Here is a 17,834-nt window from a genome sequence, read left to right as displayed (position 1 = left end):
TCAGCTGCAATCGTGTATGTCAATTAAGTGACAAATGTGACATCATAGGAAAGATTTAGGATAGGTAATAAATTATGTCTATTTTTTTCATGCTTGGCTATCAACGGTCTAGTAAGAAGAGCCCCGAACCGAAACTTTCTTTTGGCAGATTTGGAAAATGGGTGAGTCATTGTCTTAATGGTAATTTTTTTAAGTACCCTAAGCTTTTTTTGGGTGGGAAGTTTGTTGCCCTGTCCTGCTGCCATTTTTATTTGAATGTAGCATACTCTGTACGCATTTCTCAATAGGTGCATATTAAGGCATGCACAGATGGTGCAACTCTGTCTTTGTTCTATGCAGGTTGTGCCGAAAATACCATACCAGCGTAACACACACGGTGTAGTGGAGCCTTTGCGATTAAATAAAAATGACTTTCTTAATCATGGTTAATGGAAAAAATTATTAATCGCTGCATCCCTACCCCGTCAGCTTCTTGCTAGCGATTAGTGCTTTAGCTTTCGTCTCAAGGAAATGAGTAGTATCATTAGTCCGTGAGTTTATCTAAGTGAATTTATTGATCATTGTTTACGAACATTTTAATTTGAAATAGTAATACTATTTGGCAGGAGTTGAACTGCAGTTCATCATTAATACCTGTAATCGCTACAGCGCTAGTAACGTCATAAAGCCAAAAGTGGAGGGACAAGACGACCTCACTCAGAGGAGCAACCAAACAAAGTTCTGCCTACCTGAACCTCTCTGGCGTGAGGAAGTTGAGCAGATGGAAAAGTTCCTCCAAGTTGTTTTGCAGCGGAGTTCCAGTGAGAAGCAGCTTGTGCTGCAGAGGGTAATTGTTCAAGATCCGGAAAAACTGCAACAAGCAAACACATTTTACTTTATTTAGGTCAGATAACAAGGGAAGGAAAAAAACTGGTGATGTGTGTGTATACCTTGGACTGGTTGTTTTTTAGCCTGTGAGCTTCATCTACCACCAAACAGGCCCAGTCAATAGAGCCCAAGATGGCCATGTCGATGGTGATCAGCTCGTAGGACGTCAGCAGCACATGGAACTTTATAGAAGAGTCTTTCTGTTTTTGGAAAATTACAAAAGATCAGCGAGCTTATCATCACCACCACATGTTGTTTGCCACCATCTGCTCCCACCTTCATCTTAAAGACTTTCTTCCCTCCTCGGATGGCGTTGTCCTCAAAGGAGAACTCGTTCTCTCTGATGACGGCCCTGCTGTCCTTGTCGCCCACGTACGTCACCACATATATATCCGGCGCCCACATCTCAAACTCTCTCTCCCAGTTGATGATAGTGGAGAGCGGAGCGCTGACGAGGAATGGACCCTTGGAGTGACCCTTAGGGTGCAGTGTGATAAGTCAACACAAGAAATGTGGTTTAATAGACACATGCTCACAGCTGATCAAGTAAATTGGAAATAAAACTGAAAAGATTTGTAGCTGAATGGTTGTTCCACAAAAATGTCCAAAAGGTTTTTTTGCTTGTGTAATTTCCATAAAAATGGTAAATGGGTTATACTTATACCGCTTTTCTACCTTCAAGGTACTCAAAGCGCTTTGACACTATTTCCACATTCACACACTGATGGCGGGAGCTGCCATGCAAGTGTCTTGCTCAAGGACACAACGGACGTGACGAGGTTGGTAGAAGGTGGGGATCGAACCGGGAACCCTCAGGTTGCTGGCACGGCCACTCTCCCAACCGTGCCAAAAAAAAGTTTTCTTAAAAAAAGAAAAGTGTTGCAGACTCAAAAACAAACTATCCGTAAAGAAGCCATACCAGAAACTTCCCTGATGTTGTGCTGCACTGAGGTGCAATTTGGCCTCCCACCTTTGGGTGGCAGCAGCCTCACACAGCATCAGAGTGAGCGATAGAATTATTAATGTTGACAGATTCCATCTGCTTTACACAAAATGGCTGGGTGGCAGCAGGCCAGTAGAATGCCAGCAAGCCACAACAATCTCTGCCATCACATATAGGTCTGTGTTGTCATGGCGACAAAAACACTAAAAACGTTCAACTAAAGCAAAATTAACAACCAAACGCAGCCCACCTCTTTATACAGTGAGTAGAGGAAGACGGCGGTCTGGACCGTCTTGCCCAAGCCCATTTCGTCAGCCAAGATGGTGTCGGTACCCTGAGCCCAGGAGAAGCGCAGCCAGTTGAGCCCCTCCAGCTGGTAGGGGTGCAGCGTTCCCCCCGTGGTGTCTAAGTACTCTGGCTGACGTTCAAACTTGATGGTGGGCTGGTGACGCGAGGGACAGACTGGTAAGCGGCAGGCAGCCATAGACTAACTCGTGAGCACAAAACTCGTACAAGCCAAAAAGTGAGCGTACATCAACCACGGGGTTCTCTGGAGGTCTGTCTGGACGCTTCACACGACCTTTGACCTTGATCTTCTTCCCAGGTTTCCCGTCATCACCCATCATCAGCTCTCTGAAAGAGAAGCAGGTGTCGGTGAGCTGACAGTGAATGCATCACAGCACCAGGTTTATGTACCTGTGGTTCCAATACTGCACTTTGTAGGTGTCAAACTCAGGAACGTCCATGTCATCCGCTTCCCAGGTGGCCTGGTCGTACGCCAGCTCACGCCACTTAATCAGGTAGTGCACGTTATTTTTTCGGTCCACGCTGCAAGAAACAAAGAAACAATTTAAATAAAAGAACCATGTAAGTAGGGCTGGGCGATACATCGATATATCGCGGGTTTGTCTCTGTTCGATATAGATAATGACTATATCTTGATATTCGAGTATATGTTCTAACGCAGTTGCTTTTAGCTGCGGGCATTAGACTGCATGCGTTTCCCACTCTTTCTTGTCTCTTCTTCTCACAGAGACATAAACAAGCGCACCTTCTTACATACGTCACGCATGTAACGTCACACGCCCTCCCCAAGCAGAGAGGTAGCTACATGGGTAACATTAGCTGTGATGCTAACGGTGCATTGCAAGTGGTAATACGAGAGAAAGAAGGTGCCAATCTGGTAACAAATGGAGGAATAATTAATTCCCAAGAAAAACAGCACGGGGTGCATCGTTTGGCGGTGGTTTGGCTTCAAGCGGGAATATGTCGAACAATTATGCAGCAAAAGCGTTGCTACAAAAGTAGCAGCACTGCTATTTGATTTCCTATTATGCAGCTAATTTTTGTTTGACACTTATTGAAATATCTTGTGTATCATGCACAAAAGTGCACTTTATTTGTTTTAAACTATTGTAGTGGCGTTCTGTACAAAAAGTGCACTTTAATTTAGTGTTGTTTTGATATGTCATCTTAGTGACATCATGCACAAAAGTGCACTAATAGCTTGTTTTAAAATATCTCTGACAATCTTGCACTTTCTGTTTTGAAATGACATGAATGTTTGTGCCACTGCTTAATAACTGTTTAATAAATACAGTTTTGCTAAATTGACTTAGTTGTGATTTCCCTCTCTGCATGAAAGTTTAAAATGAGCATATATTAATGCAGTATGAACAAGAATGTTTTAATGTAGACTAGGGCTGGGTGATATATCAATATACGCGATATATCGCGGGTTTGTCTCTGTGCAATATAGAAAATTGCGATATAGAAAATGACTATATTGTGATATTAGAGTATACGTTCTCACGCAGTTGCTTTTAGCTGCTGGCATTACAATTCAAGCTCTCCTCGCTCTTTCCTGTGTCTCCTTCTCACGGACAGACAACCGCACCTTCTTACACACGTCACATACTGTCACGACATACGTCACATACGTATACGCCCTCGCGCAGCAAAGAGGTAGCAGCATGGGTAACGTTAGCTGTGATGCTAGCGGAGTGGTAATACGAGAGAGAGAGAAGGTGCGAATCTGGTAACAAATGAAGGAATAATTAATTCCCCAAAAAAACAGCAGGGGGTCCATCGTCTTGCGGTGGTTTGGCTTCTAGTGGGAATATGTCGAACAGACAACCGTAATTTGTCAAGTGTGGGGGAAAAAGCGTTGCTATAAAAAGTAGCATTACTGCTAATATGTAGCATCATTTGAAAAGTCACCTGTTAAAGTTAAAGTTAAAGTACCAATGATTGTCACACACACACTACCTAGAGAATGAAGAGTGCTTACTCTGCATGTCAACATCTCCGTTCGGTGCCACACACCCACACCATCAAAATGCCAAGGCAAACTTTTCCAGATCAACAACGTATGAAAAAAATAATCATTTTTTTAGTTGTGATTTCCTTCTCTGCATGAAAGTTTTAAAGTAGCATATATTAATGCAGTATGAAGAAGAATATTTTAATGTAGACACATAGAATCATCATACTGCTGTGATTATATGCATCAAGTGTTTATTCAAGGCTAAGGCAAAATATCGCAATATATATAGTGTATCGTGACTTGGCCCAAAAATATCGAGATATTAAAAAAAGGCCATATCGCCCAGCCCTACATGTAAGGAACATTAGATAAAAAGCTGTAATGATTGTTCTGACCTGTGGTTCAGGATGCGGTGGATCATCAGCCACTCCATCTTTATTCCAAACCGGAGGTACTTCTCCTCCAGCTTTGCGTACATGGGATCCTTGTTCTTCCTCTTGACACTCTTGTCTTCCTCACCATCACCAAAGTCAATGGGAGGTGGCTCGTCCATGTCGTTCTTTCTCTGGTAGTTCCTGAACATCACCTGACAGTGGAGTTCCAGCTGGCGGAAAGGCGGACAAGATGTTGTTAAGTATATACAGTAGGGCTGCAACTAACGACTATGTTAACGATTAGTCGACAAATCTGATTATAAAGCATCGTCATATTCATTGGTTCTGATTGAGCCATGAACTTTTAAATTTAGCTTGAAGTTTTTTTTAGGCATGCGCTTACTAACGACAAAGATGGCTCATCCATCTTATTCATTTTCTTTATTTATACTGTAACTATGCTGCTCATTTGGCTGTTACAAAATGAAAATAACTATTAATCTTTGGCGGTTCGCAGCTGAGTGTGAATCGATTGGGATGAAAACCAGCACTTTCAAGTCCGAGTCAACGGTTCTTGCCCGAAAAAGGGTGGAGTGTCGTCTCCGGGTTGAGGACAAGATCCTGCCCCAGGTGTAGGAGTTCAAAGTACCTTCGATCGGCAGACGGATCGGTGCAGTGATGCAGACCCTGCATTGGTCCATCGTGGCGAAAAAGGAGCTGAGCCGGTAGGCAAAGCTCTCAACTTACTGGTTGATCTACGTTCCTATCCTCACCTATGGTCATGAGCTTTGGATTATGACCGAAAGGACAAGGTCACGGGTCAAGCGGCCAAAATGAGTTTCCTTTGTCGAGTGGCGGGCTCTCGCTTAGAGATAGGTTGAGAAGCTCTGTCATTGTGGAGGAGCTCAGAGAAAGGCGTTTGGTTCGAGAGGTGACCGGGTCGGCTACGTTGGTTACAGCCCCCTCGATCGATAAAATTCAACAGTGAATCCTTAGGTTAATCGAGTGTAAACACAAACTGGTTATCGCGCCAAACGCTTTTTATCTTTAAAAACGACAAGAGAGCCAGGGTTGTCCGTGAAAAGAGTCACGCGCTTATGTTACTTACATAACTTGAGACGAGAATAAACGTAGATACATGGACGGGGTGTTGCACGAGACCAGCAATCAGACGGTTAATCTTTAAAACAACGCAAGATTCACGGCTGCCCGCCAAATAATTACCCGCAAGATATGATACATCAACACCGCGGACCGTCTCAGAGCTGTGCCGTCCGTCAATAGTGTAACATCTGAAGTAATAGTGGCTCAGACAGATTCCCATTTTGTCTTTATTTATTTCACAAAATGTAACGTTCTCATACAACAGGCTCAATCTTCTTATCTTGCTGTCTTTTCTGGCAATATTCAAAACGGCCTTTCACCTCCACAATAGATGTCACTCTTTATCCTTGTCCCGAACGTTCGGCCCCCAAATCAAGCCATTGGCTTGAACTTGTCTATGACGACACTGACTTGACTTGTGAAAAAATAAATATGTTTTAAATGTGACCCATTTGCCTTTTTACTTTATTTCAACATCTTTGCGGGTATATGTTGTGTTTTACAAATGTGAAAATGCTGGAAGCATGTCACATTTACAGAATGTGCTTTTTTTATTTATTTGAAGATAAATGCGCTTATGGCTGTTCTCATCAGGTTATTGTTATTCTCATGACATTCAACGGATCAGTTGTGTTAGAAGACTTTGGCCTCTCATTCGAGTAGTTTTCATCAGTTCATGCTCATAGACTTAGCTTGGACAGATCTAGTCTGAGCACATGGTGGCAGGGTCCTAACTATTCATCCTCTAACATGAGGCATGAGGAGGAGCGTATGCACAGGAAGGAATGTTTATTTTATGGTTTAAAAAAAAAGAATGTGTCCATTATCAAATGTTGACCATAGAATCAAATCGTTAATATGCTAAAACTCTAATGCATCGAATCGTTCCGTTAAACAAAATAATTTTTTAATTGCATCGTAACCCATGTATTGAGATTAGAATCGAATTGTCCATCACAAAGAGATTTACATCCCTAATATTAGCGCATTGGTGCCTAATATTTTTTGTGTTGTGTGCGTGTGAGATTGACGTTTGTTATCATGCCTTTCTTCATTGCACTACAAATTGACATTGTTTACACCTGAAGTTCTATACAAAGAGTACTTGAATTTATTTAGACAAAGTTTAGCTGGCAGACTTTGGCTAAAATGACGCAACCTTGTTCCACACCGGTTAGCTTGCTAGCTAAGTAACAAGCTATAGTATTCCCCAGACGTCCGACATTCCCCCGCTTTAAATGCTCTCGTATCAAAGAGGTAGTGTCATAAAAACAAGATGTGCATTACAAAATGAGCAAGGTATTCATGTATTCACAAGAATAGGAGGAAATGTTCCCACATATTACATGTTCTCACCTGAGATGTTGTAAGTGGCGGCGCTGATTTGCATTCCTTCGGAAAAATTAGTCATGACATCACGACGAATGTTGACATCAAATTTTATTGTCGATATTTGTTGACGCACTTCTAATATACAGTAAACGGTGGACTGTGTGTGTGTGCATGAGGCTTGTTTCACCACATACCTGCAGTTCAGTGACCCAAGAGCAGTGCCAGTATGACATGTTGGACCATTTGGCAAAGAACTCTCGCTCCGGTCGCCCTGCCAGCGGGGCGGGGTCGGGTGCGTCAGCCGCGAGGTCTGGTGGGCGGGGCACAGGTGTCGGGGGAGGAGGCTCGCCCCACTGCCATGTCAAGATCTTCTGGACCTTTCCCTTCATTGGAGCAGACTGGAGGGAGAGCGATAACAGTCAAATTTGGGCTTAAAAAAGAACAACATGGCACCCTCCTGCATTAGCAGAACTTACCAGGCAGCGGGGACAGATCCATTCTCCATTGGGGATCTCAGGGAGAGGCGGGTTGAGGCAATGGATGTGGTAGGACGACGGGCACGAGTCGCAGCATAGCAGCTCTCCTCCGTCCTTGCACACCCGGCAGAACTCCATATGGTGGTCATCTTCTTCCATCTCTCCGGCATCCCCGATGTCCTCCTCGCCTTCCGAGGGTTCCTCCCTCGCCTCCCACTGGATGCCCTCTTTCTCCTTAAGACCGGAACAGGACTGTTCAGTTCTTTCCAAAAACAGACAAGGCGCAGGAGGCAGGACACGAAAGAGTGCTCGCTGCTTACACAGTGCGGGCAGCTCCAGGTACCCTCGGGAGCTTTCTCCATGTCAGGGTCCAGACAGACCATGTGGTAAGCTCTAGGACACGTGTCGCACAGAATGATCTCGCCACCCTGCTGACACACCTCGCAGTAATCCTGATGGTCTGTCTCGTATCCGTCCCCGTCCTCAGCTTCTGGGCCAGAGACAGATACACCACTTAGACCATGTGACTCTTGTCCCCCATGAACAAGCTTACCTCTACACAACTTTAAATGTTCCTCCTGCTGCTGGCCTAACCAACATGGAGTTGGGGGTTAAATCACCAAAATGATTCTTGGGCGCGGCGCCGCTGCTGCCCACTGCTCCCCAATGGGATGGGACAAATGCAGAGGACAAATTTCACCACAACTAGTGTGTGTGTGACAATCATTGAAACTTTAATCTTAATATCTGATGTTTCCATGTACATGTCCAAGTACATACAGTATATACAGCCTGTCGACCATTGTATTGTATATTGTAGACAACAGCGCCACAGGTCCAAAAGAAAGAGGTCTTGCATTGTTTGTTTTTCCTGTGAGGCCTTCCCTTCCTCCTTTCTTTTTTTTTTCTTTTTTAAATTCAGTGTCGCTACACTATGTCGTCACTTTAGTCATCGCCATTCCAAAGCACAATGAAGCACTTGGTGAGAACGTGGATTTGGACAACAAACCTTTCTTCCTCTTGGGTTTGGCCTTGGACGAAGGCTTCTTTTTGCTGCGACTGCTGCGGCTGTTGGAGCCTTCTGAGACGGAGATGCTGTTCATGCTGCCGTCCTCAAAGTCGCTGTCCACGTCGGGCTCGTCCTCTTCGCTCTGAGCACAGACAAGAAGCCAAGTTAAGTGATATTTATCTACACGCTCCTCAGCTGCCTCCCGGTATGATGTGTGACAGGAGATGGCTCATACCGATGAGCGTTTCCTCTTGCTATTGAAGCCTCCGAGTTTGATTTTCAGCGGAGCCACTTTCTTGGTCTTTGCGTTGTTTTTTTTCTCTGGAGGTTTAGATGCAGCCTTAGACTTTTTGCGGGCGTTAGGACCTGCAGGAGCCAACAGAAAGCTGCAGTCAGTTGAGCACGGCAGAGATTGTGGCGATAAACGCTGCAGCCGTAATCGGGTGGGCTCATACACAAATCGTACCTTTGCCTTCCTTGGTCTTGGCCTTGCGGAGAGGAGGCGCGGGGGGCGGCTGGGGTTCTACTGGGGCTGGAACTGGCGCGGGGGGCGGTGCAGCCTCTGCCACCATATTGTCAACAGCAGCTGGTACATTTGCTGTGGCCAGAGCAGCGTTGGCGGCAGCCGCTCCCCTCAGAGGGTTGTTGGTGCTAAACTCCCGCCACTTTGCTCCCAGAACCATCATCATCTTAGACACTGCGATTTTGGGGTTCTTGGCTGCGATGAGAGGCCTGTAGAGGAAGGGCACATCAGATAATTTCTACTATTAAGCTAATTATCAAACGGCCAGTTATTGTCCAACATGGTTAGGATGTGACTATTTACCTGACAAACTGACTGAAGGCCTTGTAGTTTGTCAGAGAACGGTAGTCCTCTTCTGAGAAAACGTGATCGATGTCCTCCATGCCCCAGTCATCCAGCAGCTGGGAGGACGACTTTGGCTCCTGCAAGAAGCGGCAAAAGGCACATGTATTGGCAATCAAATATTAGATTTATCTTGTCATTTTTTTAGTGCTATAAACCACCAATGTCAGACAGGATCGACATGATCTTATCAATCCAGCATTATCTCACAAAAACAAACCAATTAATCAGATACCAAATCATTAAAAACCAAGACTGTCAGTGTTTGTTTCATCTGTCATAAAGAGGTACAACTGAAAAAACAAAAGGCAGTATTTTCCAACCATAAAACACATTCTTTGCATTTAGACATAAAATTCTCCAAATCTATGGTCCCAATGTGTCACCTTAAAGTAGTAGCCTGAAAAACTGCGCTCAAGGCAGTGCCGCAAATTAATGAAAATGTGTTTTTCTACCCTAAACAGAAAAAATGGTCAAGAACACAGCACGGTGTGTAGCGCTAGACAGGTTGCCAAGGAAACTGCATATATGCATTACACACTCCAGACACACATGCAAACTCCCCCCCTCTGCATCAGAGTAAGTGTCATTAAGTAGGAGGCCCCCTATTGGCTGCAGCAGCTCTTTGTTTAAGCATCGCTCATCACATCACCAACTGGCCGACCTCCATGACAGGTGAGACAAAGACAAAAAAGGCCATGGCTAAAGAATTCAGAAATAAATTCCCAAATCTATTAAGATATGTTGGATATTAAACACACTTCAAAAAAGGTCAAATTCAAGAATATATCTTCAACGTGAGACACATTTTGTCCACCAATTTTTACACTATCTGAGGTTTATTAAGCTGATCTAACGTATATGGATTACTTTGTTTAATTATTTCTCTTTGACACAGAGACAACTAATGGCATTCTGACTGATTAACACTCAAACATGCCTGCACAATTCGGTGTATCAGGACAACCAAAATATTCATCAGAAGTGTAAAATTCACCACATTCATGCAGCATCCTCATTGGCAAATATTCTCCAAGCAAATATCCACTAGCCAAAAGTGGACATTTCAACCACAGCAAGAAGAGGACAGTCCGCACACAAGTTCCTCCACAGGCGGGACGTCCAGCTAACTATTTAGTCAAACTAGTAGTCATCCATTCAGGCGCTAACAAAATCGATCATCTGGCTTTCCTCACCGAGAAGTCGTCATCGTCGTCGTCATCGTCCTCCTCTGGCTCGGGCTCCTTTTTCTTGGAGCTACGTTCGGCACCGCTGCGTTTCTTGTCCTTACTGCTAGTGGCACGCTTCTTTTTCTTGCGACCTGGAGTGTAGTCGCTGCCCTCGCTGTCCGAGCGCTGAGCATGGCTGCCGTCCTCCGGCGCCTCGGCCCTGCCCACGTCCATGTGCTCCGGCGAGCTGATGGGGAGTTCCTGGAAGGCAGAGAGCAACAGCACAGATGTTTGTGCTGACGGAACCTGAATGGCGACTTTCTTCGCCTTAATCTCAACGTTGAGTCATGTGTACCTCTCTGCGCGAACGTCGCTTGCTGCTTTTACTCTCACGACTCTTCTTGGCCTTTTTCTTCTTCTTTACCTTTGGAGTCTCATTCTCGGAAATCTCTTCTTCGTCATCTGAGGTTCAGGGTTGGGACAAGCCACACATGCAGGAACAAATATAATAACTTGAATGCATGTTATGCTAATTTTAGAGGAAAGTTTGTCACTTCAGTGTGGTCTAGTTTGCATTCACAATTGTGTTTTTGTCAGCGGATCAAAACATGCTCTCAGTTGAGCTTATGCCTTTATTGGACGGCATGTGACGTGTATGTACATTGTCTCAGCAATCTCATTCGTCCAAAACACGAGAAAGACGGCTTTTAGAGTCTACGCCGTAAGCTAAGCGGTGTGCATAGTATTTGCAAACAACAACTCATAAAACTTGAAAGACATGTTTTGTATAAGCGCTCCGCATTTTCGAAAAAGTAGGGATTTATTTCATAGTCTGACAACGGCAACCACATAGCCCCACTAATTGAAAGTTAAGTCTGCCCATTGTGCTGAAGCGTACTGTTGCATGGCCACAATAGCTGGCATCACTTACACATGCACAATGCAATCCTGTTTGTAGTAACGGGTGAAATAAAACATAAAAACTTAAAACTTTCAAAAGTTTATAAGCGGTGTGCGGCGTCAGACTATGTTTTCTCTAGTGCAGATTACGCAAATTACGGGCCGCAACCAGGTCCACCGGACGTCTCCACATTAATATTTTAAACCTTTACCATCAAAACTGGAGCCACCAATACGATGTGCAGCACATTTTTCAAAATTACAGTAAGTCTTGAACTATAGAAAGTATTTCAAATGGTTAGAATCTGTGCTTTTGAGTGATATACAGGTTATTACTGTGATCTCCCTCACAGCAGCTCCAAGCAGATGAGGCAAGAAGCAGAGTGGGTGGGGTTTGTTTACAGCAGTGAACCTGGGACACGGAAGCAGACTTCTACAACAAGCTTCTGTTCTGTAGAAAAAATATTATATGGATTATTATATGGATCTGTGGGTGTTTTTTGTCCTTTGCATTCATGTTTCGCCGTGTTTGTTGCAATTTTGTCCCATTTTGCTTTATTGTAAAAAATGTATCTTGAGACAGTCATGTGGGAAGTAAAGAGGAGAGTTCTTAATATTCAGTGTTTTATCAATTATAGTAATTACAAATTCAACATTATTTTTATGTACATTCTTTCATTCAGCCAAAAGGTTTTAAAACTCCATTCAGTTTTTTGATGTTGTCTGTCATAATATTTTTTAGCATTCTGTTAGTCATAATGTGAGTGCTTGTATTGTGTATTTAGCTTTTTCCTTTTTCAACGACATTTTAGGAATTTATGTACACATATACAAACATATACGAGGGAATATTAGGCCTAGACTATTTATCGAGTTTACCAATTTAAAACTTTTTTTTGCCTCTTCTTGCTTTGGCATACTTTTTGCCCCCAGGAGCTTCTGTAGCTTCCACCCTCCACCGTGTTTCCTTAGCAGCACACCTAGCAAAACATGGCTAATGCTAATGAGAGCAAGACGTTTGTTCCAAAGAAAAGAGTTGTCTGTAGTTTGGTTTTGCAGCAACAGACGTGGAACAAATGACTGCACGCTAACATTTGTTTAAAAAAGGCAGCAGAACAACAAACATATTTTAGCATTCTGAAACCAAAGCCTCTAGTCAAGAGCGGGAAATAACTCTTTACGAGAACAATAAGATAAACAAAATAATGGCTAAAAAGAAGCTTTTTAAAAAGCATGTAGGATGATGCCATGTATGATGAGAAATAAGCACAGTGAAGAACAATCACTAAAGCAGTCGCTCTGCACTACGCCAAGATGTGTGAAGGAAGAGCCTGCCTTTATCCACTTGACTTGTTGAAATTATAGTCCTCAAGGTTTTGCTTGATTTGAGTGTATAATACTAAATTTTTTATTTACAGAAGTATTTTATTAAAGAAAGAAGTTTTAAGTTTGCACCTTATTGATCTCGATGTTGGAAATTATTATTTATTTGCATGCAATGTCCAATGCTGCATTTTGTTAACAGAAATATATTATTCCAGACAGAAGTGTTGCTTTGCAAAGGAATCTTTTAATTTAGTTATTTGAAAAGTATTTTTTTTATCTGGTCTAAAAAACATTCAAATTAGAATTTTGCTAAGTTGCAGCGTATGCGGTGTCATTTCAAACCAATAGTTTTTGATCAAATAACAGAAAAACACATTTTGAGTTATCTCTGTCATATGTACTCATTGGTTTCTTTAAAAGGTAGAGAAAAAAATCTTAATAAAAATCATCAATTGCATATTTTGTGAAAAAAATCTGATTTTATTTTTAGGCACTATCGCTCAGGCCTCTGGGATATAAGTGATCCAAAGATGTGCTGCAAGAAGACGACGCTACAGGCAACCTCACTGAACTCTAATAATGATCATGAATAGATTATGGCATGTTTAAATCACTGTATTTACGCTTCTGGACGTACATTTAACTTGTTGTTTCTATGCATCATGCTTGCATTTATTGATAAATCAAATGAGTGTGAAAACACCCTAGAATACCTGTGCTCAGGGGACAGGCAAAAAGAGGACTGCTACACTTTGTTAATTTAGTTCATTTTGAGGAAGAACAACAACAAAACGTTTACGGTTTACTAGTCAATGAAGCGGTTCAAGATTCCGACACCTTTCAGTACATCATTGCCATGACTGAAAGTGTACATATGCAAGAGTGGTTTGGTTTCGCATAGTCCAAGTGTTAATCTGCCTGTACTTACAATGTAGAATAGACACACACACGAAGTAGAACACATATTTACATGTGGGTTTATTTTTTAAGTTTCAACCGCACTCATGCATTTTCTGTGTGCATGTAAACATTCTGAATTGACTTACCGTATTTTTCGGATTATAAGTCGCAGTTTTTTTCATAGTTTGGCCGGGGGTACGACTTATACTCAGGGGCGACTTGTGTGAAATTATTAACACATTACCGTAAAATATCAAATAATATTATTTAGCTCATTCACGTAAGAGACTAGACGTCTAAGATTTCATCTGATTTAGCGATTATGAGTGACAGATTGGTAAACGTATAGCATGTTCTATATGTTATAGTTATTTGAATGACTCTTGCCATAATATGTTACGTTAAGATACCAGGCACGTTCTCAGTTGGTTATTTATGCGTCATATAACGTACACTCATTCAGCCTGTTGTTCACTATTCTTTATTTATTTTAAATTGCCTTTCAAATGTCTATTCTTGGCGTTGGGTTTTATCAAATACATTTACCCAAAAAATGCGACTTATACTCCAGTGCGACTTATATATGTTTTTTCCCTTCTTTATTATGCATTTTCGGCCGGTGCGACTTATGCTCCGGAGCGACTTATACTCCGAAAAATACTGTAACTGTTCATCAGAAGTTCAAGATGATTCATAACACTGCATTATTAAACTTAAATGCTGAATTATTTAATACTGCCATTGTTAAAGTACGACCTATGTATATGGCCAATATTGTAAAAAAATATATATATTTGCATTAAACTGCTTTAAAAGTAATGATCACAGTTTCTGCATTGACCTATTGACTGAACAAAGGACGTTATGGAGTTAAAATGTAATAAAATATTAGCGTTCTAGCACCAGGCGCTACTTGTTCTTGCCCTACCAATATCACCTGTAAAGACGGAATGTGTGTCGACAATACTAAAACATTTATTCCAGTATGAAATCGCGTATGTAGAAATGTATTTGTATTATTTTTTTGTATTTTATTTTGCTTTCGGTTGGCGCCAGCCACGAGGAGGGGGATCTGTTCCTGGACGTCATTGGCAGCTTCCAAGCTAACTGGCTGCCTCCATCTTGTCATCGATACGTAAAAAAAAAACCGGTAGCCGACCAGCGCAAGGCCCAGGGAACATGCCGGTGTGTCAGCATGACTACAGTGTGAGGCGTCGATTGTGTCCGTTTACGGTTACAAGGCGACATTTCACTTCGTATTGTGGTAGGATTGAGGAGCATCGCAAACAAGAGAGTAGCCTAGCCATCCGCCGTGCTAGCGTTAGCAAGCCGGTAGTTAGCGGCTAGCTAGCCAGCTAGCATGGCGCTAAGTGAACATGATTGATATGAATGTGACAAAACATCTGCTCGTTAGCATACAGCCAGCAGCGATATTAGCACTTTAGCTCGTCCTTACCGTGCATTAACCGGTCTTCCGCGCCGTAATCATCTCTGTCATCCTCGCTCCCAGACATCGTGGACAGCAAAAACTTTTTTCTATTCAGCTAGCTAACAGCTTAGCTAACTAAATAAAAGTTACTTTATAGAATAATCCAGAGCTGGCCCCCAGTCTGCAGTGTCCAAGGAGCGGGTGTGCGGGTTGGCAGCGAGGTGCCGGCCAGGATTCCACAAGGGACCCAAGAACAAAAAAAGAAAACGGAAGTGAAAATGGAGCTCAATTAAAGCATAGTCACACGAACACTAAGCACACGGGAAAATAAACGGAACTTTATCCTGTCCTGTTTGGAAGACTAGCAAGTGTTTGTGCTAGTATTGTATTAGCATTAGCTAGCCGAGCGTCACATTTGAGGCCAGCTCAATCTTTCTTATCTTCAAATGTCTCCGCGCACAAGGAAGACATTGAAGCCTTGACAAGCCGGCAGACGAGCGTCTTAAATCTCCAACTCGACACTACACAAAAGTACTCACAAGTTGCCGCCAGAAAAAAAAGTCCAGCCTGGGTCCGCCAATCAATCAATACTTGCTGGACGCCGCTTCCTCCAGGTAACGGCGTTCTTTCCGTCAATTTGTACGATATTCGCTTCTTTTTTTTTTTTTTGTGAGGCAGCGTGTGTGCACGACGTCGTCGCCTTCTTCTTCTACCTCGCACACTACACACGCCCCGCGCGCGCGCACGCACACACAAAGAGATCAGGGGGCAGGCATCCCATAATATCCCCCCCCCCTTCACGCACACACACATTTCGGTCACCCCTCCCCCACTCTGCATAGTTACCTTGCAACGTACAGACCATAATATTCAACTCACCCCCTCCCTCTCCTGAGTCTCTTCCCCATTCCTCCATGCACCCCCCCCTCCTCCTCCTCCTCCATGGTAACTAGGGTTACCATGGAGACACTCCCCCCCTCCCACCTCTGCTGGCATCCCATAATAGTCATGAGTGCAGTCACTAACATCCCACAATAAGCATAACTCCAAAAAAAAAAAAAAAAAAAGCCAGGCGTGAGGAGGAGGGGGAATGAAAGGCGTCACATGGCAACTATGTGTCACATGACTGCTGACTTGAGCGTGCACGTTCAGTTGTGATGGTGCGCACGTACTGTGTACTGTACACTAAGTTGACTGTGTGAGGATGACACTGAGGGCCACAGGGTCATGTGTTTTGGGGGGGTTAGTTGGGGGGACAGCAGGATGACCCCCCCACCCCCACATATACATACATGTACACCTGAACTCTCCTCCACCTTTAATGACCTTATCTTTACATCACTGGGGGGAGCCAACCTGTACATTGAGTGTGGAGGTCAGAGGTCAAAGTGTAGTCAGGACCTACCTAAGGTAGCACACGCACACACATGATGGAGAGTCAATGGTGGGAAAAACGTCTAGACGTTTTTTTCCCACCATTGACTGTGCGGCACATCGTGCAGGCGGCAGGCAGACTTTCCACAGACAAATCTACGCGCTAACATCGGCTCATGTGGCGCGGAAGCGCTTGTAACACACGCTAATCAATACATTGATTGCCTATTAATTGGACACTGCAGCAAGTAAGTTATTGTCACTCATTAAAATAGTCCAACAAGGTATAAAGGAAAAAAAGCTCCCTCTGATCCCTTTTTGTGTATTGAGGGTTTCACATTCCTCCAAGGCCTAGTGCATTGTGGGTAGTATGTGTCTTTCCTGTGGCAGGAAAAAACAATACTTTTTTTTTTTTTTTTATAAACTAAAGTTAAAATGTAACAATAGATTGAAATAATTGTTCTTATGGAAAGAAAGCAGCGGGACAACACCCTTGTGGGACGTCCAGGGATGGTCTCATCCTCAGGTAAACGTACATGCTCACCAACGAACGCTCCATTGTCCCTTCAGGCCCAACTTGTCGCCTTTCTTTCGTCTCCTTTTTTTGCCTTGGCATCGTGGCCACTCCCCCACCTATCTCCTCTCTTAAACCGTGGACACAGTGTTCATGTGTGCTTTTTTTTTGTTGGGGGGGGAGGGGGGGGATAACATCACAATCTCCAATCAGAAGGATAGTCGGGGCAGTTGTCATAGAAACCCTCTGCATGTCTGGAGACACCCCCTTCTCAGCACCTTGTGCAGAATTGTGTGTTGCATAATGATATCATTTCTGACACCTAACAGAAAAGAAGTGGCAGGGGGCGGGGGGCTACAGACCATAATAGTGCTCCTGTGCAGCTGGTCACCATGGTGATGGGCAAAGGGGGCGAAAGTGTTTTTTTGTTTTTTTTTACAGACAGACAGGTTCAGAGTACCATGTAAGTCAAAATGCATTCCATATTAGTTAAGCAGGAGGCCCGTCCAAACACTTTGGACTCAACTGCACCAAGTTGTCCTGCAGGATGAGCTAAAAATGGGAGGGGTCCTGCTGACCAATCAAAGAGCAGGTGACCCTGCCCGGTGGTCCAGGTCGCCATGGAAAGACAAAATACAGAACTCATGTTCAAGCAGTAAACAGACTGCTAGCATGACTGCTAATGTACATTTGCGCCTTGGTGGAGGGTGTGGACTTAAAACGTGCTCTGCATCATGTTTTTGAAGTAGGAAAATGCGGTAAGGTTCTTTATTAAATCCATCCATCCATCCATTTTCTACCGCTCGTCCCGTTCGGGGGTGCTGGAGCCTATCTCAGCTGCATTCGTGCAGAAGGCGGGGTACACCCTGGACAAGTCACCATCTTCTTTATTAAATCCATCCATCCATCCATCCATTTTCTACCGCTTGTCCCGTTCGGGGTCACGGGGGTTGCTGGAGCCTATTTCAGATGCACATGGGCGGAAG

General features: G+C 43.5%; 1 protein-coding gene across 3 annotated transcripts in view; it reads right to left on the bottom strand.

The window, feature by feature from the left end:
- The window catches only part of chd4a (chromodomain helicase DNA binding protein 4a), a 35,749-nt gene extending 20,031 nt beyond the window's left edge, over window positions 1–15,718 (bottom strand). Inside the window, exons 1-18 of one of the 3 annotated variants that reach the window (XM_062056625.1) lie at window positions 15,500–15,718; window positions 14,988–15,141; window positions 10,761–10,867; window positions 10,433–10,666; window positions 9,198–9,316; window positions 8,838–9,103; window positions 8,607–8,737; window positions 8,372–8,513; window positions 7,683–7,852; window positions 7,363–7,596; window positions 7,081–7,284; window positions 4,472–4,680; window positions 2,507–2,638; window positions 2,344–2,443; window positions 2,061–2,252; window positions 1,144–1,344; window positions 930–1,067; window positions 729–850 (exon numbers count right to left, since the gene is read on the bottom strand). In XM_062056625.1, coding sequence (XP_061912609.1) covers window positions 729–850; window positions 930–1,067; window positions 1,144–1,344; window positions 2,061–2,252; window positions 2,344–2,443; window positions 2,507–2,638; window positions 4,472–4,680; window positions 7,081–7,284; window positions 7,363–7,596; window positions 7,683–7,852; window positions 8,372–8,513; window positions 8,607–8,737; window positions 8,838–9,103; window positions 9,198–9,316; window positions 10,433–10,666; window positions 10,761–10,867; window positions 14,988–15,045 — 2,759 coding nt within the window. In that variant the 5' untranslated portion in view covers window positions 15,046–15,141; window positions 15,500–15,718. The remainder of the gene's footprint in view (window positions 1–728; window positions 851–929; window positions 1,068–1,143; window positions 1,345–2,060; window positions 2,253–2,343; window positions 2,444–2,506; window positions 2,639–4,471; window positions 4,681–7,080; window positions 7,285–7,362; window positions 7,597–7,682; window positions 7,853–8,371; window positions 8,514–8,606; window positions 8,738–8,837; window positions 9,104–9,197; window positions 9,317–10,432; window positions 10,667–10,760; window positions 10,868–14,987; window positions 15,142–15,499) is intronic. The other 2 variants (XM_062056622.1, XM_062056623.1) reach the window with 2 other exon arrangements.
- Between the last annotated feature and the right edge of the window lie 2,116 nt (window positions 15,719–17,834).

This window comes from Entelurus aequoreus, linkage group LG08, assembly GCF_033978785.1.
Source record: "Entelurus aequoreus isolate RoL-2023_Sb linkage group LG08, RoL_Eaeq_v1.1, whole genome shotgun sequence".
Classification (NCBI taxonomy): Eukaryota; Metazoa; Chordata; class Actinopteri; order Syngnathiformes; family Syngnathidae; genus Entelurus; species Entelurus aequoreus.
This window is presented reverse-complemented; position numbering and strand designations above follow the sequence as displayed.